This window comes from Antechinus flavipes, chromosome 4, assembly GCF_016432865.1.
Source record: "Antechinus flavipes isolate AdamAnt ecotype Samford, QLD, Australia chromosome 4, AdamAnt_v2, whole genome shotgun sequence".
Lineage (NCBI taxonomy): Eukaryota > Metazoa > Chordata > Mammalia > Dasyuromorphia > Dasyuridae > Antechinus > Antechinus flavipes.
The window spans coordinates 55,864,746-55,892,119 of NC_067401.1; the positions used below are offsets into that span (position 1 = coordinate 55,864,746).

General features: G+C 35.3%; 1 protein-coding gene across 4 annotated transcripts in view; it reads left to right on the top strand.

Moving 5' to 3' along the window:
* Positions 1 to 27,374, top strand: part of HENMT1 (HEN methyltransferase 1) — a 53,422-nt gene that overhangs the window by 18,732 nt on the left and 7,316 nt on the right. For 3 of the 4 annotated variants that reach the window (XM_051993181.1, XM_051993182.1, XM_051993184.1), the window contains 4 exons: positions 14,903 to 15,029; positions 17,058 to 17,170; positions 19,639 to 19,773; positions 24,287 to 24,469. In XM_051993181.1, the coding sequence (XP_051849141.1) occupies positions 14,903 to 15,029; positions 17,058 to 17,170; positions 19,639 to 19,773; positions 24,287 to 24,469 (558 nt within the window). Of the gene's footprint in view, positions 1 to 12,723; positions 12,999 to 14,902; positions 15,030 to 17,057; positions 17,171 to 19,638; positions 19,774 to 24,286; positions 24,470 to 27,374 lie in introns of those variants that run through there. The other variant, XM_051993183.1, reaches the window with a different exon arrangement.

The following is a 27,374-nucleotide window of genomic DNA, read 5'->3' on the forward strand; positions in this document are numbered from 1 at the left end:
ACATCTGTTCATAAACTGCATTGATGCCATCTGTCTTGCCAAGGTTCTTAAATCTAATGCCCTGCACTTCAGTTGCAGACTGTTAACTTTTTAGTAAAATGGGAATACTCGTACTATGTTGTAATGGAAGAGGTGTTTTTGAAAGAAAGCATAAATATCCTTAAGAAAGTTATCAAATTGTAGGCTGAAGCAAGCTTTTTAACCTAATTTCTTTTGTAACTCCAGCTTCAATACTCTCTCCCATAGAGACTGTTTACTACATTACTGTAGTTTTAAGAAGCAATGGAATATTGGATAGTTGTGGTTTAACTGTCATTCTACAGAGACCGATGTGATAGTTAAAGAGATAAGAAATAAATCTTTTAGTCTTTTCCTCTAAGACAATTGGGTTTAGCCTTTATCTTACAAAGAAGCATGAAGAGAATTCTTGAGAAAAAGCCTTTAAGTGGTATTGAGAGAAAAGTGAATTGTGGGATTATGTTTCCCAGATTAAGAAATCAGAAGCAATTATGATGGTTAAAGGTGATTTTGGCAGTGGTCTTTCTCACAATTGATATAATTATTTATATGTTTGTCTTACTATATTTGCTACGCAATAAATAGTATAGCCAGTAACCTTGATATATTAGGCCTAAGAGTTTAGAGGGTTTGAAATAACACTTATGGGAATAGAATAAAAAGAAAAAGATATTTAATGAACCTACCAAGAGGCTCAAAGTTAAATATTTAATTACAGGAAAGATATTGCCCTGTTAGTAATTAATGTGGAAATGCAGGGATCTTCATAGCCTTGATTACTTTAGAACTTATAATGGAAATACATGAAGAAAATGAACTAGTAACAGGTAGTGATAATTACCCCACTTAGGGTATACATGAATATACATACTAAGCCTTATGACAGTCTACATAAGTAGCACAATGGATAGACTGCTGGATCTTAAGTCAGGAAGATCTGAGTTCAAATCCTGCCAAAGACACTTAACAGCTATGTGACCCAAGGCAGGTCTACCTCAGTTTCTTCCACTATAAAATGGGGAAAATAATAGTAACAATTTTCTAGAGCTGTTGTGAGGATAAAATCAGATAATATAAAACACCTTACAGACCTTAAAGGGTTATATATCCACATAGCTAGCTATCATCATCATAATACTTTTTCCCCCTTGCATTTTTCCCTCTGTTTCCCAGTGTTTCCCCTGATCACTGATGCAACTAAGGATCATAAGATCTATTCTTCAAGAGAGTTTTTAATTGGAAAAGCAGAGACCATGGCTTTTCTTACTTTTGCCTTCTTAATAGCAGTACTATGCACAAAGTGGCCAATTAATGTTGGCTTTAATGGAACTACACTTTGTAAAAGCATATGACAGAAGGCAAAATAGTATATTCTATTCCTCCTTCAATTTCTTTTCTTCTATAACATTACAATTGTTCCTTGCAACATAGTCACAAAGTAATTTGTACAGTACTATGCAATTGTTACTTTTCATCACATTCACTTTTTCTGCCATACTACTTTGGGGATCCATTGCTAACTTTACTCTTTTTTTTTTTTTGGCTTAGGCAACTGGGGTTAAGTGACTTGCCCAGAGTCACACAGCCAGGAAGTATTAAATGTCTGAGACCATATTTGAACTCAGGTCCTGCTGATTTCAGGGGTGGTTCTCTATCCACTGCACCACCTAGCTGCCCCACTAGCTTTATTCTTAAGGCTAATAGGTTACTTAAGATTTCACTTTTCCCAAACGTTGCTGTGGCAACATTTCCTTTTCCTTTCAAAGTCAGGTGACTTTTCTCTGTTATAATTGTATTGTTGTCTAGATCTCTAGTGGTACTAACATCATGTCTGCAATGGGTAAGGCTGAGAAATTTATAATTGTCCTGCCTACTTTTTGTTTTCTGTGATGTTTTAGTACAGCTTTTGTTGTTACATTAGTCACAAAAAGTATAGTCAGGTCTATGACTGATAAATAAGAGCATGCATGTGTTGGATGTTGTGAATGACATGAAAGCTACAGTAGACATGATCTCTGCCCCTAGAATTTATAATATAGTGTAGGAAACAGAATTACCATGAAACAACTAGAGGACACTTTAGAGCTAAAATGAGTGTTTTTTGATAAATGCAGTAGGAATTCAGAGAAGTGAAAAAGCAATAAAGGTTTTTATCAAAAGTTTCATGGAAAATGTGGGAAGAATTTTGAACAAATCATTTGAAGGATCAGTAGATTTTTCTGGGTAGTGTGGAAAAGAATGAGACATTCTATATGAGAGAAACAAAATGAGAAAAAGCAGTAGATCTGGGTTACTTCATTGAATGTCAGAGCATATGGAAGAGACAAACTCATTTAGAACGGAGGTTAGAGTAGATGTAAGTAAATATCAAACAGGTGTCACTATGTTAAGAAGGTTTTTTCCCTGTTTTTTTTTTAATCAATGATATATAAATAATACATGAGAGAAAAGTATAAATAACATGAGAGAAAAATAAAAATTAAAAATGGTCTTCAATCCCATGTGATTCTCCTCTGCAATGACAATGGGGGAGTAGTGGGAAATGGGACAGAAGGTGCTAAAAATCACATTATTTTTAGACTTTAACATTAGCTATATTTTAATCTAAGTGTGAAATCATCGTATGACCAACAAGTGGGCATGTTACTGTGGGAACTAAAGTCAATTTTGAAAGCACTAAATAAGTGAAACCAGACTATATAAAGAAATTACAGTTATGTAGGACAAAGTCTTATAGATCCTACTTGGAGAGAAATTAAAGAATTTTCTTTTTGTCTTTTCTTTTATATTCTCAGAAGTTTACTGCTTAGAGATTAGTTAAGTGCTTAATAGATGCTTTTTGTCTTGATTCAATGGAATTAGTTTAAAAGCAGCAAAAATTATTTCATTTAACATTATTATTATTATTATTATTATTATTGCTGAGGTAATTGGGGTTAAGTGACTTGCCCAGGATCACACAACCAGAAATTGTAAAATGGGGATAATAATAGCACCTGTCTCATAGAGTTGTTGTGAAGCTCAAATGGGATATTTGTAAAGCACTGAGCACAATTTTTTTATTGGTCAGTTGTTTTTCAATTGTGTCTGTCTCTTCATGACCCATTTGGGGTTTACTTCACAGAGATGATGGAATGGTTTGCCATATTTTTCTCCAGCTTATTTTACATATAAAGAAACTGAGGCAAATAGGGCTCAGCAACTTGCTCGGTGTCACACAAATTAGTGTCTGAGGTCATATGTGAATCAGGTCCTCCAAATTCCAAGGCCAGTGCTGTATCCACTGAGCCGCCCAGCTGCCCTTGGCATAATGTAAGTGCTTGACAAATGCTTGTCATGGGCTCCTCCTCTCCCCTCATTTAAAGATTAAATGGAGGGTATGAGGGGCTGTTGTTGTTGATCTTTGTTTTTCTTGAAGACTACCAAAATGACATCACTATGTTAGAATCAAGTTACAGCATGTCGGACTGTGGCTGATCAGACTAATATAAGCTTGGAATGCTCTGCCACAGGTTGGCCACAAAGCATCCATGTGAACATTTGGAGTGGCTTCTCTAATTTTGTGCATATTGCCTTTCTTCTGGGCTATTTCAATTCTGCTTTGCTTATAGAGCACAGCATCTTCTCTGATGAGGGCACACCATGAGGTCCTGTGTCAGTGTCTCCCATGTCATACAATTGATTCCAAAGTTCTTGAGACCTTGAGAATCTCTCTGTATTGCTTTTTCTGACTAGCTTGTCCTGTATGAGTTCTCCATAAAATAATATTCTTTTTGGCAACTGTACATTGGGCATTCAAACCATATGCCCAACCAGAGTTGTGCTCTCTGCAGGAGAGTTGGAATGCTTGGCAATTTAGTTTGAGAAATGACCTCTATATCTGGTATCTTATCCTGCCCAGGTGATCTTCAGAGGAGGTTGTAAGGTGTAAGAAGACTGGAAAGATAGGGAAATGATGAGATTTTAGAGGTCTTTAAGATACAAACAAGGATTTTACATGTGATCTTGAAGGTGTAAAGTCACTGAAGTTAACTGAATTGAAGGTGATGTGATTAAACTTGTGCTTTAGAAAGATCAATTTGGCAGTTGGGTAGAAGATGGACTGGAATATGGAGAGATCAAACAACTGGTTATTACAATAGTATGATGAAGGCCTGGACCAGGGTGCTGTTGGCATAAGAGGGGAAGATGGATGTTCAAGAGATATGTTGTGAAGGTAGAAACAATAGGATAAGGCATGTCTAGAGATAGTGAAAAATCTAGAGGACATGAAAAATAGACTGTCAAGATTTCTATAAAAATTTTCTCTTTAATGAATATGCAATCATATTTGGACTCCAACATCATAATCCTTATTAAACATTTAATCATTATTAAATAGAAATCAAAACCCATCTTTGGGCTTTTAACATTTCTTGAAGAGCTCTGAGACTAGTCCAAGTATACACAGTGTTGGAGCCAAGAGGACCAAAATAACATCAGATTAGTTTTAAAAAAAAAATAGTAAATTAATAAAATTTGCCTTTTGACTTTTTAGTAAATAGGATTTAAGTGAGGCAACACTGCACAAAGTTTTCAGCTTTATTCTCTCTGAATAAGTGAAGCCAGACTATATAAAGAAGTTTAACTAAATAGAACAAAGACTCATAGATCTTACTTGAAGAGAAAAATAAAGGAATTTTCTTTTTATCTTTGCTTTTCTTTATAACCAATGGCAAGACAAAAGACAAGACAACTGGAGATGACTGGTTGCAGTGATGACCTTGACATCTTTGATGTCTTTCCAAGCTCTTAAGTGCATGCTTCTTCATGGCCCATTGAAACAAAATGTCCGTCTGCCTATTCTGCCAGACAAGTCTTCACTTCCTAACTAAAGGAAGCTTGTGGGTTGTACTCAAGAGTATATTAAAAATATACCTCAAGGCATATGAAAAAGAGGAAATACCTGAATTCTTAGGAAAAGAAATTATAGTTCTTATGCCCAAAAAAGGATACTGGAGAAATATCAATAACTAATAAACTACTATCTTGCTTACTCTTGTATTGCTACAAAATCAATATGAAGACAATATGTACACCTATTGGGGGCATCATTGATGAATGTGTAACAAGAGAACAGGAGGATTTGAAAGAGAATACAGACTAGAGTCATGATATTTGCACCATTACAAAGAGTACTAATGTCAGTAAGACATTAGTTTTTTAGAAGCGGGGAAAGAGAATAAGCATTTCTTAAATATCTATTGAATGTCAGGCACTATTGCTAAGTGGTTTTTACAACTATTATCCCATGTGGAAGTATATAGCTATGGAGATGATTTGTGTGTTTTTCTTGTTTTCAGCTTTGATAAGGTATTAAAAACCAGAGAGAGGAACCACAATTTCTGAATTAGAAGAGGCCTAAGTGGCTATCTAGTCCAATGTATACCTGAAACAGAATCCTCACTACAACATCCCAGTACAGTCTATTCAGCTTTTTACTTAAAGACTTCTAATGAGGTAGAACACCTCATTTTTGACAGTTAACTTGTCAAAAAGCATTTATCAAGCACTTACTTTGTACTAAGGATAAGGGAAGGGACTGGGACTAAAAATTCTTGCCCTCAATAAGCTCACATTCTGATGGAGAGACAATGTAAATAATTACATATCTACAAGATATACACAGAGTAGATCAAAGATAATCTTATAGGGGAAGGCAGTCGGAGCTGAAGACCTGGGAAAAGGCATTTATAAAAAGCCAAATTTAAGTTCAGTGCATTCCACTTTTTTTACATCAAGCCTAAATATGCATCTTGGTAAATGCTACTTCTTTAGCTCGACCCTCTGAAACCAAACAAAACATGTCTACCGTGACATGGGGATGATAATTGTGGGTTTCTTATTTCCAGCTTTTGCAGGGTATTAAAAACCAGAAAGAAGAAGTACAGAATGTCTGAGTTAGAAGAGGCCTCAGTGGCCATCTAGTTCAGTGTATATCTGAAACTGAATCTTCATTAAACCATCCCAGGAAAGGGACATGACAACCTTTTGAGTATTGAAGGCACTAGTCAGTCCCAAGTCTACTTTTCCAGTAGACAACCTACATCCTCAGCTGCTTCAATCAATCCTGGTTCATATGATAAGGATTCAAGGTCCTTCACCATCTTGGCTACCCTCTTTCAAGATGCTTTCCAGATTATCACTACTCCAAGTAAGGTTTGCTCAGGGAAGAGGTCAGAATAACTATGAACGCCTCAGACCTATGCACTGTCTCTTGTTATGTAATACAAATTCTCATTAGCTTTTTTTAAAGTTATTCCTGACTAATCTTTTTCAAGTATATCTAAACATGTCTCCAAACAACAGCTAAACAATTCATGATGTTGCCCTCTTAAATACAAGTGTAGGTTAAGACTTTTTCCACTTATTCCTACTGAAGTTTATATTATCAAGTTCAACTCCATGTTGTCACCTGCAAAATCTTTATGGTTCTTGGCTGTTATCTAGTGTTAGCCATCCCTCCCAATCTCAAAGCCACCATCGTTTCATTGAGATAAAAGAAACATATTGTATAATCAATTCTCTTACATTGACCTGAATTCTCATTTTTTGGTTTCCTTTACATTTGCAAATCTGTAAGTCTGGTAAGTGACAGCTAACTAACACAGTGGATAGAACATTGACCCTGAAGTCAGACACTTACCAGTTGTGTGTCTCTGGGCAAGTCATTTAATACTATTTGCCTAGTTTCTCATTTGTCAGATGAGTTGGAAAAGGCAAGACTAGCATCTTTTGCCAAGAAAGCCCAAATGGGGTCAAAAAGAATTGATCACAACTGAAAAATGACTGAACAATAACAATAAACCTGAGAAGCATGTCATTTATATCCTTATATAAAAATATTAAGCAGTACAAGACCAAGCACAGATCTCTGCAGCATTATGCTAGAGATCTCCTGCATTTCCATTTGGGCCATGCAGCTAGCTTGGACTCCATCTGGTACCAACCCATACCTTTCCATCTTTTCCATTAGAATAGCACAGGGGTTTTATCAAAGGCACTGCAAAAATCTAACTAAATTCTATTAGTCTTCTAAAATCTGCCAGGTTAATATAGTTGCATTGTTGTTGTTTGTCCTTCTTGTTCTCAAAGAAGACAATGACATAGGGAGGTAATTCCAGGTATTTTCCCAAGACTAGAAAACAACTTTATTTGAGACTCTATTCTCTTCCTTTTTGGAGAAGAAATCAAGACATTATTTCCCATCCCCTATCAGGTGACATCTTTCCTATTCTTCAGGATTATTCAGACATCACTGACAGTGGCCAGCACTCAATAGCACCAATTCTTTCAGGTCCTGAGGATGTGGGTGGCCTGGTGATATCAAGTGACTTGAATTCCTCAAGGGCAGCCAAGGACTCTTTTATTATGTCTGTACATATCTTAGTGTCAACATCCTGCCTGCCACTTCTGTCCTATCTAATCCAAAAGTCATTTTCCTCCACAGACCATTCAACCAACATAAAAAATAAAATAAGCCTAAAATGGGAATCAGTGACAGCAGAACGGCTTTTCTGAACAGCCATAAAAGCTCAGGACCATTATTTGTACTGAGTAAAACCAGTATGCTTTTGTGTCCTTCTCTAGTGATATAGAAGGAATGGGAAACTTGTAAAGTCAGCAAACATTTATTAAGCATTCTCTATATATGCCTTGCCCATGCTAAACACTAGGAATACAAAAAAAGGCAAAAGACAGTCCTTGCCCTTGAGAAGCATCCAGGCTAATGGGTATTGGGTATTCTGAAATAAATGTATTAGCAGGTAATCAAAAGTAGGTGGGACTGTTATTTCAAAATAGATCATAAACTTAATATCTGATTCAGTCAGCCTTCTTGAAAAAAGTTACCGGCAAAACTTTACAATGGATGAATGTTCTGAAATTTAAACATTAAAAAAAAAAAGATTGGTATGAATAGAAGATAGAAAAATAAATGATTGCAATGCCTGCAGTCTGTGATTCACAGAACTACTATTTGTCTTTCTATAAATATATTTATAATTATAAATATGAAAGTGAATATAATGATAAAAAGGTACATTGTAATTTTGTAAGATATCAAGAACTATTAGCTGACATACCATCACTATTGTTTATTGTATTCAACCTGAGGGAAAATCCTGAGAAAATTTTAGGGAAGAAGAGGGGCTGAGCCTTTGAAGAGGCTTTGGAGACACTTGCATAGACTTTTGGTAGGAGAGGCTTAAATGAATCTTAAACAGAGAAACATTATTTTGTGGACCAGAATGGAAAAAAATAGTTGAGGAAATAAAACAAAACAAAACACAAAAAACCCCAAATCAATAACTTTCATAGAATTTTGGAGCTAGAAAGGATAGAAAGAGAGAAAAAAAATCTGAGGAATTAGAGTAACTCCAAGCCTTAGAAGAGAGAAAAGGGTACAGCATGAAGTCTATACCCAAGAATAGAGAAAATAAAATAGTTGAAGTTAGGCAAAAGGAAAATTGGAAAGGGATTCTGGAGTTTGCTAAGGAAAACATGAAATTAGAAAATATGCTAGGATTTGGAGATGGCTGTTTTTTTATTTTATTTATTTATTTTTTAATGAACTAAAATCCCTAATCTTTAGCATCTGTCATTTTTTCTTTCTGTCAGCTTTGCCAATCTGATGGATATTCAGTGTTATATAAGAATTATATTAATTGTATTTCTCTAATAATCTGGAGCATTTTTTATATGAGAATATATTGAGAGTTTGGATTTCTTCCTCTCAAGCAAAATAAATTCCTACATTGTTTAAAAAAAAAAAAATTAGTCGAAATCTGTAACTGAGTCTTCTGGAATCCTGATTGGTGATTGCATTCATTGATGAGAGTTCTTAAGTCTTGCAAAGTTGTTGGTTTTTTCAATATTGTTATTGCATGTTATTCTCCTGGTGCTACTCACTGCATTCTGCATCTGTTCATGTTAGTATTCCCAAATTTCTCAAAACCATCCCCTTTATAATTTCTTACAGCACAATAGTATTCACCCACATTCACATATAGCATGTTTAGCCTTTCCTCAACTGGTAGGATTCATTTCAATTTCCCAGTTCTTTTTCACTACAAAAAGAACTGCTATAAATACTTTTGAACATAGGGGTCCTATTTCTGTTTGTTTTCTTTGAGGTAAAATATAATAGTAATATTGCTAGGTCATAAGGTTTGTACTGCTTAAATAATTTTTGAGGACTGGTTCTAAATTGCTTTTCAGAATAGCTGGACCACTTCAGTTTTATCAACAATGTATCAATGTACCTGTTTTCCCTTAGCTGCATTTGACTTACGTCCCCCACCCCCTTGTTTATCAACTCCATCAATATGAGGACTGTTAATTTATAGTTTTAATGTGCATTTCTCCAATTATTAATGATTTGGGGGCCAATGATGGCCACTGATAACTTGGATTTCTTCCTCTGCAAACTGCTTGTACGTATCTTTTCATCATTTATTATGTGAAGTATAACTTTTTTAAAATAACTTTGAATCAGTTCCCCATATACCTTAGACATTAGTTCTTATCAGAAAAGCATGCGGCAAAGATATATTTTTGTAGACACCTCTCTCCCACACCTCCCCCCCCATATCATTTACAGGCTTCTCTTCTAAAGGGTTATTTCTTTTACTGTTTTCAAACAGCTTTAACTTGACCTCCATTATCACCATAATCAGGAATTCACAAAATGTTGCAGCTAGGCAGGATTTTAGAGATAATCCAGTCCAAACACTGGTTTTAGAAGTGAAGAAACTGATGCTCCGAAAAGTGACACTCTCAACTTCACACAGCTAGTTTCTCTTTAGCTTTTTTTCCTCTTGCAGTTCTTTCTGAGCCTATAACCAAATTAAAAATGGAAAAGGCACTGAAATACTATGATAAGGGGTGAGGAGCTTCCATCCTGGCTTTAAAAAGAACCACAATTAAAGAATTCAGCTGTGCCCTTTACTCTCTTCCCAAACTCATTAAGGAAAATTTGAGCCAAGATCTTCTGGGCTTTTAAGACATGACCTGGTCAAAGTACTGCCACAGGTGAACTTAATAAATAAAATCACAGCAATAGCTTTAAGTGAGCTAAGCAATCATATCCCAACTTTAAGGAGAACACACAGCAGTTGCTGTCTACTTAGCCCAAAGACCTAAAGTAGGTAATTCTAAAAGGGGAAAAGAGAGTAGATGGCTTCCCTAATATGCATAATTAAGGTTCTAGCAGGTGATCTATTTGCCTAAAATAGGGTAGGTAAGTGCCAAAGATTTTTTCCTTAGCCAGAAATCCTAAATATCCAAAATAATATTTACAAAGTGGGGCACAAAGCCACCCAAACCTTTCTGGCATAGTAATTTCATGTACAGACCATAAGTATACTCTGTATAAGAGTGTTTTGAAGTAATATGTCAGAATGTACAATTTGAGACCTCCCTCTTTATGAGTTGCTTTAGGCAAGCACAGAAATTGCCCTAAATTTCCTTCTTCTGGAAAATGAAGTTGGAAAAGACAGCCTTAAAGATTCCTTCTAGAGATAATGCTGCTGGAGGGAAAACTGATACACAGTTTTATATCAGTAATAACTCATGCTTTTTAAAGGGAAATCTGAAAAGATATTTAGTGCCGTTGGATAGTTTTAGTAATTTTAAAGATTGGATTGGTAATACTTTCCTTATTATCACGTGGTGGGAAAGCTTTTTTGAAGTGGTTTAACTTCTTCCAATTGGGTATAGCCTAAAAATTGAATAGAGCAATTCATGTGGAGAAAGTATTTTGTGGATTATGGAAATATAAACTTTGTTTCCTCATTAGAACTTAGAACTGGTATTATAGTGCAATATTCTAAGTAAATTATTAAACTATACTTTACCCAATTTCATTTATTCAGCATTTCTAATATTTAAAGCTTTTGCAATTTATGAAAAGGACCAATATAGTCCTTGCAAAATGATTTGAATGATCCAGATGGTACAGATCAATTTTCCAATTCCATCTGCCTTAGCAATAATTTCACAGGAATCCACCCTAATTGTCAACTAGAAAAAAATTGCTCATAAACATTAATGTTTATCATTTTAAAAAAATCTTAAGAATAAATCCAAAAGATGGTCTCCAAAAGCTTAATTATAAGTATATGTTATATATACTTATATACATAAGTAGATGTTAGGTTTGAGGCTTTAAGAATATGCTGAAAGTTGGTTTGAAAACAGAGGCTCAATCCTTACATTTCTAGGATATGATTTTGAAGTGGTTCTAAAGGACACGCTAGACCCTGACCTTGGATCCTAGACGAGTTTATAAAAATTACTAACATTTTCTAAAGTCATTAAAATAAGTATGTTTAGACATGCTGGGATCACAGAAAAAACACCTGCCCAGTAAACTGTTCTTTGAATTCAAGTAACCAAGTTGCTGTTTTAACTAATTTGTTCTTAACAGATCCTGTGACTAGAATATTGTTTGAAAAAGATTTTTAACAGATTTTGAATTCCTGACATGGCATAAAGCCAAAATTATGGTATATAAGCTTTCTTCCCCCTGATCCTAATTGCTAATTAGTTGCCTGTGCTATTTGGCACACTTGTTTTCCCGAAATAAAACTATGACTTGAAGAGAATACTATATAAGTGTTTTCACTGACTCCAAACCAAACACTCCCCAAGCAGGGTTTTTTGTTGTTGTTGTTGTTGTTGTTGTTGTTTGTTTTTAAATGAGGGAAAATAATTTCTAAACATTTCCTAAGAGAATCTTTTCCCTTCCCCTTTTCATTTTATTCTTAACACCAAATAAAACAAACATTTCCATATATAATGGGGAACAAGGAAGGGTTGTATATGAAATGGGGAATCCCCTTATGTTGTTCTTTCCCTTTTCAATATATAATAAATTCACCATATTGCTTTCGGTCTGTAGTTCCTTCTGTCCTTTTCCATTTCTTGCTAATCTTTAAAGTGTATGTGGTTCTTTGTAACCTCACACACCTCAGATTATAAAGTTGTCAAATAGCCTGCTTTTTGATTCTAGCACTGTTGTTCACCCGCAGGAAATGAAATAAACCACTTAAAGCACAGGCTAGAAAACCTCACTTTTATGAGATCCACAAGAGCCGGAAACAAATTATTCCTCTTTTGCGTCTTTCCTGTATTCTTAGAAAGCATTCCGTAGAGGCTGGGATTCCCCCTCTCACTCCCCCTCCCCACCTCGGCTTTCTCCGCCTTTTCCTGGACCTCGTGGCTCGCTCTGTCACTCACCCTCCCCCCCAGCCTCGATTCTAAATACTTGCTGGCATCCCACTAGCCGGTCGACTCTTCGAGGGCAGGGACAGATTTTTGCCTTTCCCCCCCACCTCATCCTCAACATTTAGCACATAGTAGGTGCTTACGAAATGCTACTTAGTCGCCTGAATGAAAAGAGAAGCCGAGGCCTTGCCCACCAGTTTTTTTTTTACAGGCCACTTGGTAGGCCGCGGCCTGCTCGGCCCACCGTCTTGGTTACCGCTGCTCTTCCCTCTTTTGCCAATTGAGAAGCACGTGGGACACGGGGAAGCTCATCACCGTATCCAACTAGGCTAGCTCAAAGGATCAACTCCCTGCCCACACGTGCGCCATCCTCGTGCAGTCTACCCTCAGCCAAGGGCGGGGCTTCGCTGACTACATCACCTGGGCAGGCCTAAGCTGAGTCAAAGCGCGTGGCCACGGGATCTCTGAGCCAGACCTGACCAGGAGAGGAGGAGGAGGAGGCAGCGGCAAAGAAGGAGGCAGGAAGTCGGAAGTAGGCGGAGGCGGGAGCATACTGGGGCTGCTGAGGTTCTTTAGCTCGAAGGCCGCTCCGGGGAATCCTACTGCGCGACTGCTGGAGATTGGGAAGACTCCGGGCCTGGCCGGGGGACGGCGGGCACTATAGCCGTGATTCCGGGCCCTGTGGGCCCCTTCCTTGTTCGTAGGTCTCTAGGGTGAGTGGGGCGCCTCACATCCCACGTGAGAGTCCGGCAGGCCAGGATCTTACTTGCGCCATTAGTTTGGCCTATTCTTACACTTAGACATACTAATAGCGATAGAAACTAGTTCTGTAACCTGTAGGAGTTGTACTACATAAATGAAGGTCAGTGGGCAAAAATTACAAGAATTAAGCTAGGCTTATTATTTTTATTTTTAAAGGAGTCTAATGTATACTTAAATATCAACTTGGAATTGCCTTAGGAAAGTAGCTTAAAAGCTTTGCTTAATTTCATTTCTCTGTAAAATGCAGTTATTGGAATAGATGACCTCCAAGGTTCCTTCCAGAGCTATTACTACAAGAGAGGAAACTGATGCACTTTTAAAATTAATTTTTGTTGTATTGTTTTAGTGAGTCCCTTTGCAACTTCATTTGGTGTTTTCTTGGCAGTGATTTTCTATTTCCTTCTCCAGCTCATTTTACAGATGAGGAAACTCATAGGCAGATAGGATTAAGTAATTTATCCAGGATCACACAGCCAGTAAATGTCTGAGACCAGATTTGAACTCTTCCTGATTCCAAGCCTAGTGTTCTATTCACTTCACCACCTACCTGCCCTTAGTTCATTAATAACTCATGCTCTTTTAAAGGGCAATCTGAACCGATTTCGTGCAGAGAGAAGGTGCAGCGAGAAGGTGCAGCATTCTTCCGCCTATTTGGAATAGTTTTAGATCGGTGATAGTCATGTTTACTTTATTTCATAATAGGTTGTTTTGGGGGAAGGAAAATAAAGGTACAACTTTTGCAGATTGCTGTCTGTGGATTCCACATCCTTATTGCTTTTTTTCAGGTAGAATGACTAGGGAGCTGTCTGGAAGAATTGCAAAACCCAAACCTTCCTCTCCCCTCCAGAGTACTTTTTCATCAAATTTTGATTTCCTTCCGAGTTTTGTTGCCAACCCTCTGTTTTTATAGAGGGCCGACTGCATTATGCCTTTAAGAAGAAACGAGCTCAGAGACTACATTCATTGACCTAGTCTTAACAAGACTTGGTTTTTTAAAAAATTATGAAAAAGTTCAACTAACAGAAAATTATACTTAGTTTTTATTCATTGTTTCCTTCATTAAAAAGAAAGTTTTATGATTAGCATTGAAATACATTTTATCAGAAATTAAAAAGCATTCTTGTTGCCATAACATTTTATATGTCTTGAATCAGAGGAGAGTATGTTTAGATGACATACTGCATTTGATATGGGCTTTCATGGAAAAACAATATTAGTAAAATATTTAATGAAATCTATTATTTTAGGTTTTACAAGCAAGTTAAATGTGAAATGTGATATAGACAAGGTGTATTGTGTAGGCTAATAGAACATTTGATTATAAATTAAATCAACCAAATTAAAATTTTTACAAGTTTCTTAAAATTCAATGTCTTGAAAATATAGTGCTTGGGAGAGCACGTGTGCACATGCTCACTGAGGTACTCAGAGATAGAATTAATACTTACCAATAGGTTAATTATGTAATTTGGGGATATTCTTGTATTAGAATAATTCTTTCAGAGAATGTAAGACACTAGGAATACTATCTAGAAGGATTTTCTAAAGCTTGCCCAGGTCTCTTTTTCTTTGAAAAGAGATCGAGAGAGTTACACAGTTCATGAACAGCAGAGCTAAGATTTTGAACTTTATACTCTCAATTTTAAATTCAGGAGTTTTTCTGTATGATTTTACTTATGCTGTAATTGAGAGTGTAATACAAAGTGCACTAAGATTTTGGGACACCTTGTCCAATAAATAGCGTATAGGAGGGTATATAATGTGACTGGGTTTTTCCTTTTTCTAATTATAATTAGAAGTCTTGGGTAAAGATTTAAAAATTGGTACTTAGAGAAACATTGTTTTTTATTTTTAGTGACGTTATGGTTGATTCAGACGTTCAAAGAGTTCAAGTAAAGGAGAATATTAAATTCACACCTTCATTATCTGAACAGCGGCATAAGTTTGTTTTAGATTTTGTGCGGAAACACAAACCCCAAAAGGTTAGTTCCTATTTCATTATTTTCAGAATGTACAAATATGTAAAGGGTTTTCTTCAAACATATCTCCAAAATGGAGTGGATGAAGCAAAACACTTATATTTAACTGAATATAGTTGGGGTTTTTTGTTTGTTTTGTCTTTGTATCTCAGGCCTAGCACAACTGCCCTTGATACGGGCTTGGAACAAAAGGACATAAAAAGGTTTGAGTTGAGTATGCTGTAGTTTCAATATCTTAGAGTTTGACTAAATTTAATGAACTTGATTTTCAACAGTTAGAGAAGTTGATAGCCTTATTTAACTGAATTAAGCATTATCCAATATAAATAAAATTAGATTTTTCACTACTTGGCATTTGGGCTTGATTTAGGCATTTGATACATATTTGCATAATATAGTAAAATTGTTGTCATGAATTGGGATCTGTTGCACTTGATCAAATAGTCAAAGTACAATCAAATTTTTGCAGATGAATTCTGAGACACTACTTTTCCACCTAAGAGAGAATATAGAGAATGGGGGGAAAAGTAAAGATGCCAAACGTATAGTTCACAATATTCTTGATTGAGGCCAGAACCATATTAAAACTGGGGAAAACTTAATTGGGGAAATTTTTAACAAATAAAAATACAAAACATAGGTAATATTACATTTTAATTAATTATGATTAATATTAACATTATATTTTAACACCAAGTTAATAATTGGCCCACAGGCATCTTTATTTTTAGTGGCCCCAGTTTCTGTTTGATATAATTGAAGAGGAGCATCTAAGAAATGCATGAAAAGGGGTGGGAGATTAAAAAAAAAAAAAATCCAACAAAGAAAGGGCATGGTCAGGTAAGAAAAACAGGAGAAAGCAGTGTCTATGAAAACAAAGGGAATAGGGAGTAATGAGGGATGGAAATTAACAACATTGAAGTGAAGAAAAATGAACATGAAATAAGGGTCACTGGATTTAACCACCAAGAAAGTCTCGATAATTTTGGAGAAAGCAGCCTTGTCTAAGATTTTATTTTTGTTAGCATTCATTTTAATAAGTATCAATGTTGCTCCTGAGCTCACGTTTTCCTAAGGGGGGAAAAACTATTATGTAGAAGTTTCTGTTAAATGTGCTTTATTCCAGATGGAGTTGAGTATAATGGGCATGCTACAATCAATGACAAATTTCATTTTTGAAAGAGGCATTCAGATTTCTTTGAATATTGTAGATTATAGTATAGTCTTAAGGTACTTGGAGATATTCCATACCCTTTGAGGTTAGGTTTTTGATGCTGTGGCTCTTTTTAGGGCTTTTGACTGATTTGTATTCGTTTAATTTAGATGTTTATAGACTAGCAAAAAGCCACTTCTGTGAGGTTGGTAATATTTTTTACAATAGGAAGGATAGGTTTCTACTTAAGAAAACCACCTACAATCTGGACCACCTACAGTCCTTTATATTCTACAGATTAATAAATAATACAATGTGCAAAATATTGATATATCCATTCTATATACATAGAAAACTGAAACCAGTTATTCTACTATTAAGGTCTTGTTGTTATGGAAATTTGCCAACAAGAAGGCACTCTGTAACACCAAGGAAATACTTACTGAAACATACATTGAAATTAAAAGCTTTCTTATACAATTATTTTATTTTATCAGTTTAAAAATTATTTGAGCTCATTGGGTTAATGTGTTTATTTTTAGTAAAATAGGTTGTGTCATTACTTAGAGAAGTGGTCCAGAATTGTGATTAGCTTCCATGAAGGGAGGAACTGGTAGATTTAGTTAGTTGTCTAAGACGCAGATTAAGTGACTTGCTTACGGTTACAGTTAATGTATGTCAGAGCAAGGAAGAACTGTCTTCCATACCTGACTTTGAAGTCTAGTATGATATCCTGCATCATGTTGTTTTTCCATGTAGTTTTATTTTTATTCTGTTCTAATTTCTAGGAGTCTTCTTAATTCATGCTCAAGCATATTTTGTTATAAATAACTTTTGAGAGAGTATATGGTTACTGTTTTTTCCTTTTTCATTTATAGGTTGCTGATTTGGGATGTGCTAATTGTAAGCTATTATGGAGGCTAAAATATCACGAATCCATTGAGGTGCTTGCTGGATTGGATATTGATGAGAACATATTAACACGTAACATGTAATATTGTACTTGAAAATTTTTTTATAGAGTTTTTACTTTTAGATAAATGTTATTGAAAACTTAGCATGATTAGGTTTAAATTTTGTAAATATTGAATTTGAAAAGTTAGGAAGATTGGAGGGAGGAGAGGGATAGAGCTTTAGTCAAGATCAGTGAATAAGATGTCTTTCTTTTCTTTCCTTTCCTTTTCCTATTATTCCTATTCCTTTTCCTATTATTCCTATTCCTGCATTGAGTTTAGTTGGATTGTGGTTTTAAAAGGGGATTGGGGAACAACCTTATTTTATTTGTGTGAAAGCTGTGACAGGAATGTGAAATTACTGTTCCTATGCCATTAAGATGAATTAGACCATTCTTGATTCCAAGTCCATTTTGCTCTTATTTAATTATACTCTATCTTTCTTATCATTGTAGATGACAGTGCATGGTGCTAAAAGGTACTTAGCCTGTGAGTCAGTTTATTATATAATTTTGTATTGTTGAAACTATTATATTTTTATGAGGAAAAGATAGATGTTGACAGGTTTTTCTAATTGCACCATATCTTCAGATACCCAATTGATTGAAATATTGGGAATAGAATATCATAAATCAACTATCTAAAGTCTTTTGCAAAACCAAAAATTAAACAAAACATTTGCCTTGGAACAAAATAGAACTTTAAAGATTTTTTCAAATTTGCTGATGAAAGTACAGACATTTTATTTAAGGATCTCATCTGATAATTGGATCAAATGAGTTGAAGCATATGAAGCCCTGGGCAAACTTTAAATTACAATATAAATATCATTTAAAAATAAATGCAGCATAAGGTAGGAGACACAATCACTACAAATATTTGCTAATGTCCTTGAATGAAATTTGTGTATAAAGTTCAAATAGGTTTTTAGATGGTCCTGCTTATAAATAATGTATCTGAATGTTTTAAGTTACAGAATGGATACCTTCATTGAAATCCATGATCATGCTAAAGAGAGCAGTCTCATACTAGCTATCTACACAGGAAATATAGAGTGCCTGTCACTCAGATTATAACATGTGGGAGAAGTAGCCCAATGAGTTGGTCCCATCTGTACAGGGACCTTGTATGAAGTCTGCAGATAAATTATGAATCGGGCCTAAAACTGATTAGGAAAAAGAATAGGCTAGATTGTATCTGACCCAAGTACATAACACTTTCATCGATCATGAACTTTTTTTGTTGCAAAAGCCTAGCTTTTAATGCCATTGTTCTCCTAATGATACTGCAATGATTATGAATCATGGTGTACCGTATTGGTAGTGCAAAGTGGCTGCAGCTATTTCCTTTGAAACATGCATGTGAGAAGAGCAATTAGTAATCGGGCACTTGTATATGAAGACAAAAAGATGAGATCAGTCATAATTGTAAATGACAAGATGACTTGTTAAATATGTTGACATTGCTGACAGTAATAGGAAGTTTCTAATTTGCACAGCTCTTCCATGAATGGTTCTTGTAAAGAAATGGACAAGAATCATACTGGAGAGAAATCTAATCTATATTGATGAACATAGTGCCCTAGAAATTTTATGACACTACAGTTTACTTGAGATCTTAGTTTCTGTTTAAAAAAAAAAATGAGCATTTTTCATAGCTATAAAAGTTTGTGGTTCTATTTTCAAAAAACCTGTTTTGATGACTAAAGTAACTTGGGCTTGAAGTAACAGTGGAACACACAAATCCCGATCTTGGAGTGGGAATGAAGAAAAAAATCCCAAATAAAGCAGAGTTGGGTAATTTTTAGAGCAAAATAGAACATTTTTCAATATTATTCAACTTGTTGAATTCCATTCAGTTATAATCTATTTTCAATATTAAGTGTCATATGGTTTTAGGCAATTTCAAAATGTTTTAGAATAAAATATTGCTGGCATCAAAATTCACATATCCCTTTTTCCAGTAATGCCTCTTAATTTAAATATCTTAGTTCACTTTAGCAACATATTATGCATATACATTCCTAATATAATAAATGCTAGGAAATGATCTGATAAAATTAGATATCTATTCATAAATGTAAAATCCTGTGATTGCTAGTCCTTTAGATTATATTAATCCTTTACCATACTATAAAAAGAAATTGGCTTTTGCCTATTGAAACTTTGTACTTTTAAATTTCAAGTCCATCACAATACCAATTTTAAAAGTCTTATTTTCTAGGAAAGGTGTGATTACCTGTTATCTCACAGGATGTTATCTGTAGGCCAAGGAGTGCTATGTTATAATACGTATGGTTTTTATTCCATTAACTTCCTTTTGTTTTATGCTTTTAGAGTTTTTTGTAATTTATGCTGTGGTTTGATTCTCAGGTCAGGTTTAGTATGAATAGTCCTTGGGAATAAATTTCCTTTGTCTTGAAGGCCTGGTGGACCTTTGACTGTTAATAATTATGGGCATCAGACTTGGAGGACTTTTATTCACTCTAAAAATAATGCTTTTACAGTTATAGGTTACATACAGGTGCTGGAGACTATCTAGACCCCAGGGAAAGACCTTTAACTATTACCTTATATCATGGCTCTGTGGTGGAAAAAGATCCTTGCCTCCTTGGATTTGATTTGATAACATGCATAGAATTGTGAGTATCAATCTGACAGATATTGTGATATTAACTTAGAAGATTTTTTCTGCCGAAATTAGTGGGAATTACATTTAAGCCCTATTTTATGCTTTAGTAAATGCAATAGTTGGCATCTAGAGACAGATACTGCCTGAATGCATCTAAATGAATCCAACCAGTTAAGTAAATGTATACTGTCTGCGACAGAACCAAGAGAATACACACACACACCAACCACGAAATTAAAAGATCTCAAAACAAGGCTATCACAAATCTTGGGCCTAGAGCATAGAGGTGTAGTAGACTACTAATGTGGAATGAGACATGAGCTATTTACTAGACATAATGGATTGGTTTTATTTAACCGTACCTCTTGATTAATAAGAGTTCTGTTGAGGGAGGCATGATATTGAGGAATGACAGTGTTCTTTAGAAAGACATTGATTAGAAGATGGAAGTAGATCAGAAAATTCCAAACTCTCCAGATTTCCCCCACAAACAAAATAAAATTGTACTTCAGGGTGAACATAGATCAGTGAAAAACAAATAAGACTTGGGGCAGAACAGAAGTCCTGGAAAAACCAGAGTAGATCAGAGGAAAGACCATTGATTGGAGGTTTAACCAGTGTAAAGTGTAAACACTTCCAGATTACCTGCACAGAAACTGCAATAAGGGAGCCTTGAGACTTGGTCTGGGTTCTGAGGTAGCTTCAGCCTGAATCTCAGGAACTTTCTCCTCCCAAACTGTGGGGTAGAAAGCCTGAAGGAACCCTGGCTGATTAGGAACATCAGGCCCAGCTCGGCTGCTGAAGAGCTTAGTGGAAAAAGAACCATCACACAGGTAAGTGCAGAAACTGTGGGGCAGAGCTGCTGGGGGTGTATTGCAAAAAGATAGAAATTTGGGTATGAAGTCCCATTTCAGAGGGGAGAGCTGAAGTAAAGCCAGAGGCACCATCCCCCTACACCCAGGACTAGAGGTCATTACATTAATAAGTAGTTATTAAAAAAAAATGAACTGACAAAGGAGAGAATCCAATCATAGAAAGTTACTATAGGAATAAGGAAGCCTCAGGTTAATCTTCGGAGGAGGATACTGAAGTTTCAAAAAAAAAAAAAAGTTAAATGATCATCTACCCAGAAAGAATTTATAGAAGAGCTCAAAGATTTTAAAAATCAAATGCAAAAGATGGAGGAAAAACAAGTAAGAATAATCCAAGAAAACCAACTAGAAAAGGCTATCCAGAGACTTTTTAAAAATAGTATTTTATTTTTTCCAAGTGCCTGCAAAGACAGTTTTCAACATTCACTTTTGTAAACCCTTGTCCTAAATTTTTTTTTCTTCCTTCTTTCCCCACTCTCCTCAAGACAGCAAGCAATCCAATTTAGATTAAACGTGCAGTTCTTCTAAACATATTTCCATATTTGTCATGCTGCACAAGAAAAAAAAAACTGATCAAAAGGAATTAAACCAACAACAAAAGATGAAAATACTATGCTTTGATCCACATTGTCTCCATAGTTCTCTTTCTGGATGCAGGTGACACTTTGCATCACAGGTCTATTGGAATTAAATCACTTAATTGTTTAAAAAGCCAAGTCCAACTAATACGTTGTTGGACTTGTGAACTAATCCAACTGCTCTGGAGAGCAATTTGGAACTATGCACAGAGAATTATCAAACTGCATATCCTTTGATCTAACAGTGTTTCTCCTGGATTTATATCCCAAAGATTATAAAAATGAGGAGAAGACCCACATAGGGAAAAAATGTTTCTGGTGGCCCTTTTTGTAGTGGTAAGGAACTAGAAACTGGATGCCCATCAGTTGGGGAATAGCTGAATAAATTATAGTATATGAATGTTATGGGAATATTGAATAAGTTATAGTATATGAATGTTATGGGAATATTCTTGTTCTGTAAAAACGACTAGTAGGATGATTTCAGAAAGGCCTGGAGAGACTTTGATGCTAAGTGAAATGAACAGAACCAGGAGATTATTGTACATGGCAACAAGATTATGTGATGATCAGCTGTGATGGACTTGGTTCTTTTCAACAATGAGGTGATTCAGGCCAATACCAATAAACTTGTGATGGAAAGAACCATTTGCATTCAGAAAGAATTATGGGGACTAAATTTTCACATTAGTATTTTTCACTTTTTTTTTTTTTTTTTTGCTTTATCCTCTCAGTTTTTCATTTTTGATCTGATTTTTCTTGTGTAGCATGATAAACGTGGAAATAATTTTTGAAGAATTACACATGTTTAACCTATATTGGATTACTTGATGTCTAAGGAAAAGGGGGTAGAGGAAAGGGAGGGAGAAATCTGGAATACAAGGTTTTACAAGGGTGAATGTTGAACTATCTGTGTATATTTTGCAAATAAGCTTTATTTAAAAAAAAAAAAGAAAGAAAAGAAAACAACAATGTATGATTTACATAATCTTGTTACTGTGGATACAGTTTTCTTGGTTCTGCTTGCTTCATTCAGAAGATCCGGTCATAGGGGAGAAAAATGACACTTTGAAAATTAGAATTGGGCAAGTGGAAACCAATGAAGTTATGAGACTGAGAAATAATAAAATGTGACAAATGGAAAAATAGAATATGAAATGTAAGAAATGGATCTGGAGAGGAGGCAAGATGAGAACATAATTGGACCTAACTGAAAGCTGTGACCAAAAAAAAAACCCTTGACACAGTAATAGAAGAAATAATTAAAGAAAATTGTCCTAAAGTAATAGAATAAGAACACGAAGTAGAAATAGAAAAAATTCACCAATCATTACTTCAGGTCTATAAGGAAAAGATACATGCAGTAAAGGCTTAATAAAACTTTGACTAACATGGAAAACTAGAGTTCTTAACTAAGGTATGGCTAATGGTTCACACAAAAACCTTTTTTTGGTTGAAGGCCAGCCTCCCCATTCCCTCCCCAAATCCACCCCAACCCTTCATGTTCCATACACAGTTCAAGTTAGTAGGGCTAGTAATATCAGTGTTAATTTTTAAAAATGTAGTTGTTTTAAACTTAAAATATGAAATAGAAGAAAACATGAAAAAAATTGCCATGTATACAGCAGAAAATAAAAGGATTCAAAATGTGGAAAATAAATTTCCATTTCAAGAAAGCATATATAGTGCACATTGTATTCAGAACTGTCTTTTCTGTGCTTCCTTATTAGGTTTTCTTTTGTTCTTTATGTACTTTTTATTCTATTCCTTCTCTTTTCCCCTTTCCTAAGATACAGTTAAGCATGGATATATTTGAATAACACAAGCTTTTTGACGTTTATGGGTGTGTGTGTTTTTTTTTTTTTTTTTTTTTTGAAATCAAGTTAACATGACCTTTCTGTGTTGAGGTGTGCCTCTCAATTTTCTTAGTGGCCCTTTGAAAATAGGTAGTAGTGGCTTACATGAGGACTCCAGGGTGGTGGTCTAAGTTTTGGTGACTTTGACAGCCATATGCTGCTATTATCGTTTTACTCCTTGAATAAGCATTTTGATCTTTGCTAGTCTGTAGATCATTCTTGGAAGAGGTGGAAAAGCAAAGTAGAATTAAGTTGCCTAGGCTTCTCCATCATTCCATTCTCCTCCCTTCCTTTGATTCTCCTTTTCCCAATATACCTTTAAAAAAAAAAACAACCCAATTTTATTGTCTTTGGTTTTAGAATGTTTGACTGACCTAGTACTGCAAAATGTTTAGATGCAACCAACCTTGTTTAGTGTTTTTTTTTTTTTTTTTTTTTTAATCAAATGTGGTATAATACAAGACTGACATTTGTTGTTAATACAATGAGAGAATTTTTAGAATTGGAAGGGACCTCTCTGGCCTAAATGTGTTGTGTATATTTGCAAAGCCAAAAGTGAGCTTTTAGGTGATGGATTAGAATATAAAAGAAACATATTTTCTAGGCCTGGCACAAAATATGTGCTTACTAAATTCTTGTTGGTTGATTGCAATTTCTACCTCCTTAAAAACTCAAGTCAGAAGCTTACTTCTTTAGTATGAAACTTTCCTTAATAGTTGACCTCCCCCAACCCATGGGAACTAATAAGAACTTTTACTTCTGACATGGAATTTTTTTGTATCTTTCCACTAGCTACTTGCATAGGTGCCCTACTAGTTTGTTATTGATTCTTAAAATACATTTCTCATCTATCACCTAGTACAGAAAGTATAAACTATGACTTTTGCCTTCAAGAAGCTTACAGTCTAGGTGAGGATATAAGGCTCTTGGATGAAGCAGTTGATTGGAAAAAAATAAGAACAACATGCTATCTGTGTTTCTTTGTATCTCTAACACTTAGCACTGTCTGGTACATAAGTGCTTACTAAATAAATATATGTTGACTTGATGAGTAAAACTTTGTTGTAATGATTAATGTGGTTCTACAGATATAAACATTCTGTTAATATTAAGGGAGAGATGAATCACACGAGGTATAGTTTTTATTATATTGATTTAGAAAAAGTATTTTAAAAATCAATACTATATTTAAATTCATTGTGTATTAACCTTTTCAGAATAGAACATCTAGAAGCCAAAGAATTGGCCCAGTTCCCAGAAGTATTATTTGGATTCTTCTCTCCAACCACAGTTATTATCAGCACACCGAATTTCGAATTTAATCCCTTGTTTTCAGGAAAGACACTATTCCGACATCCAGATCATAAGTTTGAATGGGACAGAACACAATTTCAGAGCTGGTGAGTTTTGTGAATAACTTTCATAGTTTAAAGTAATTAATTTGCTTTTTTTATATGTTAAAGTACACATTAAATTGCAAGATAAATGAATAAATAAAGCATTTATTGTTTGCTGTTACTAAGTACTATGTTAAGTGGTAAAGATACAAATCCAAAAGTAGGACAATTCCTACTCTCACAGCTCACCTTTTAATGAGGGAACATAGCACACATAGGTTTTAGTTCCAAGTTAGAAAGACCCAGTGGTTCTCTAGAATACAGTGAGAAAGTAGTGATAAAAACATCTCTTAAAGTGTTATTTCCATTTAGAAATCAATTTCTGTTGAAATATTTGACAATAACAGGGGTTTGGAAGAACTTTTTGTGGGTCTTCAGTGGCCATGGCTACCTAAGAAGCAAAGACTACAGCACTTGCAGAACCAGATTGAATTTCCACAAGATATTACCCTAGACAATATCTTTGGGGGCTAGGCTCGAAGCAGGTCTTGTATTTGTCCATTAGTGGGCAGTGCTTGAGTGTTTGTTGGCAGGGGCAGGCCCTTTGTCTACAAGGTGTGCTTTCTTGGTTGATAAGTTCGGGGCAATCAGACTTAATTAGCTTTTAGAAGAGGCTATTTACTAAGGTGGTTTGTATTAAACAAAAAAAGCCTGGGATACATTCTTCTACCAGATCCTTGGGAAGTCAGGGGACATGTGAGAGACCTTTTGCTGGCATCCTTTCATTGTTTCTCTCGAGTGGCGTGTAGCTTTTCTTCCAGGCACCTTGAAGAGACTTGGATCTCCTTTCATTCTGTCCTCGATTCCCAATGCTATGCTGCTATCACCTAACATTGCCATGGAGGCCTTCTGAGAGGAGAGAGATTTAGGTGAAGGGAAGGTCTTTAAGTCAGATGTGGCAGCTGAGAATTGATGGTGAATTCAAGAGGACTTGCTGGGACTGGAGAAAATCCACACAAGATATGGAAGGATGAGGTGGAATCAAAGTTTGGGCATATCAGTCAGGTCAGTTTTGCTAGAATGTCAATCAATGAACATTTTATACATCTGCTGTGTGCTAGATACAGAGGGGCAAAATTCACTCCCTGCCCTCAAGAAGCTCACGATTCATTGAGGGAGATAACATGCAAAGAAGTGTATACAAAACCAGCTATGTCCAGAATAAAAAGGAAATTATTAACAGAAAGAAGGCCCAGGAATGAAGAGGGGTTGAGAGATGAAATAAAGTTGGAAAAATAGGCTTTAGACAGATTATGAGCAATTTGGCAAACTGAGGAGAGAAATATTTTTTGGTGATAGTGCTTCTGAAGGCTCACTGACCATATTGTTGATCTACATTTTAGAAAGATTATTTTGGCAGCCATGTGGAGACTTGTTTTACAAAGTGGGGAACTGGAGACCAGGAAACATATTGAGAATATTGGAATAGTTATAAAAGATGGGAAGAACTTGAATGAGGGTTGTAGCCTTAAGCAGTGGTTCTTAAAGTATGGTCTAGAGAATCTTGGGGATCTCTGAAACCCTTTTAGAGGATCTACAAATTCAAAAATAGTTTTTATTTCCAATATGGTAAATGTCTATAAATATAATCCAGATAAACAAAAACACTTTGGAGAGATCCTCAATTTTTAATGGGATAAAGATACTGAAAACAAAAGTTTGAGAACCACTGCTTATGAGTATTGTTATGAGACATATTGAAGTGGAGTTAATGAAAAAGGCTTGGCAACTGGTTGGATTTAGAAAATGGAGGAGATTGAAAATTTGGGTACTTAGTAGGGTGTTGGTAATAGGAAAATTTGGAGGAAATCTTGAATAAGATGAGTTCTTTTTTGGTCATTTTGGGTTTGAGGTGCCTTTAGGACATCTAGGACCTCTAGATATGATATTCAGCAGTTGGTGATATGAAACTGGAGTTCAGAAGCAGGGCTTATATGTATTTGGGAGTTATCTCTACACACAGACTTCCTCTTGCTCTTTATACTTGATAGAATTATTCATACGTCAGTTTGTAGATTGCATTTTATCATTTGTAATTTTTTCTGTTTTTCCTGTGCTTTTGGTTCTTTGTATTTCACACATTTGATTTTCATATATCAGTGGTCTCCTTTAAATTCAATAATGTCTCCTAATTCCTTTATTGTGTAGGAGGGCCCTTCTGGGAGGGATTAAGTATCTGAGTTATATGATTTGTAACCCAGTAGGTTGTGTCAGGGGCTCTGAAATTAAATCTAATGAGATCATCTTTAAAAGGAAAGATTGAAAACGAAAAGAGCCAGGAGAAAATCTTGAGTAAAGACTATTGCTAACTGAGGTGAGATGGATGAGCCATCAGAAGAATCACAATTTCAGAAATAGAAGGGATCTTGGTGGTCATGAAGTTTAGCTTGTATCTAGAAAAAGAATTCCCTCAGTCTACAAGGTACTTAGACCCTGGATGAAGATCTTTGAGAGGGTAGCCTTTTCCATTTTTATGTTAAGAAGTTTTTCCTTACATCAAATATGAATTTAGTTCTTTGTAGCTTCCAGGTTGGTTCCTGCTTCTGCCCTTTGGAGCTAAACACAACATATTTAATCCCCACTTTCACATCAAAAGTATGAAGACCACTATTTGTTCCTTCTTTTCTATACATCCATTATCCCAGTTCCTTTAACTAATTGCACTAATTTAGTTATTTCCCTTTGGACTCTACTTATTAATGTCCTTCCTAAAATGTGATGCCCACAATGAAGTAATATTCTAGCATCATTTGAGCAGAGTGCAGTAGAGACTGTCATATACTTATTTCTAGAAGCTATGCTTTAGTGTATCTCAAGATTACGTTGGGGGGTTTTTCTTTGAGGATGGGGGAGGAAAGGAGAGGAAGTTACTATGTTAGACTTTTGGTTCATTGAACTTGGGGTCCAC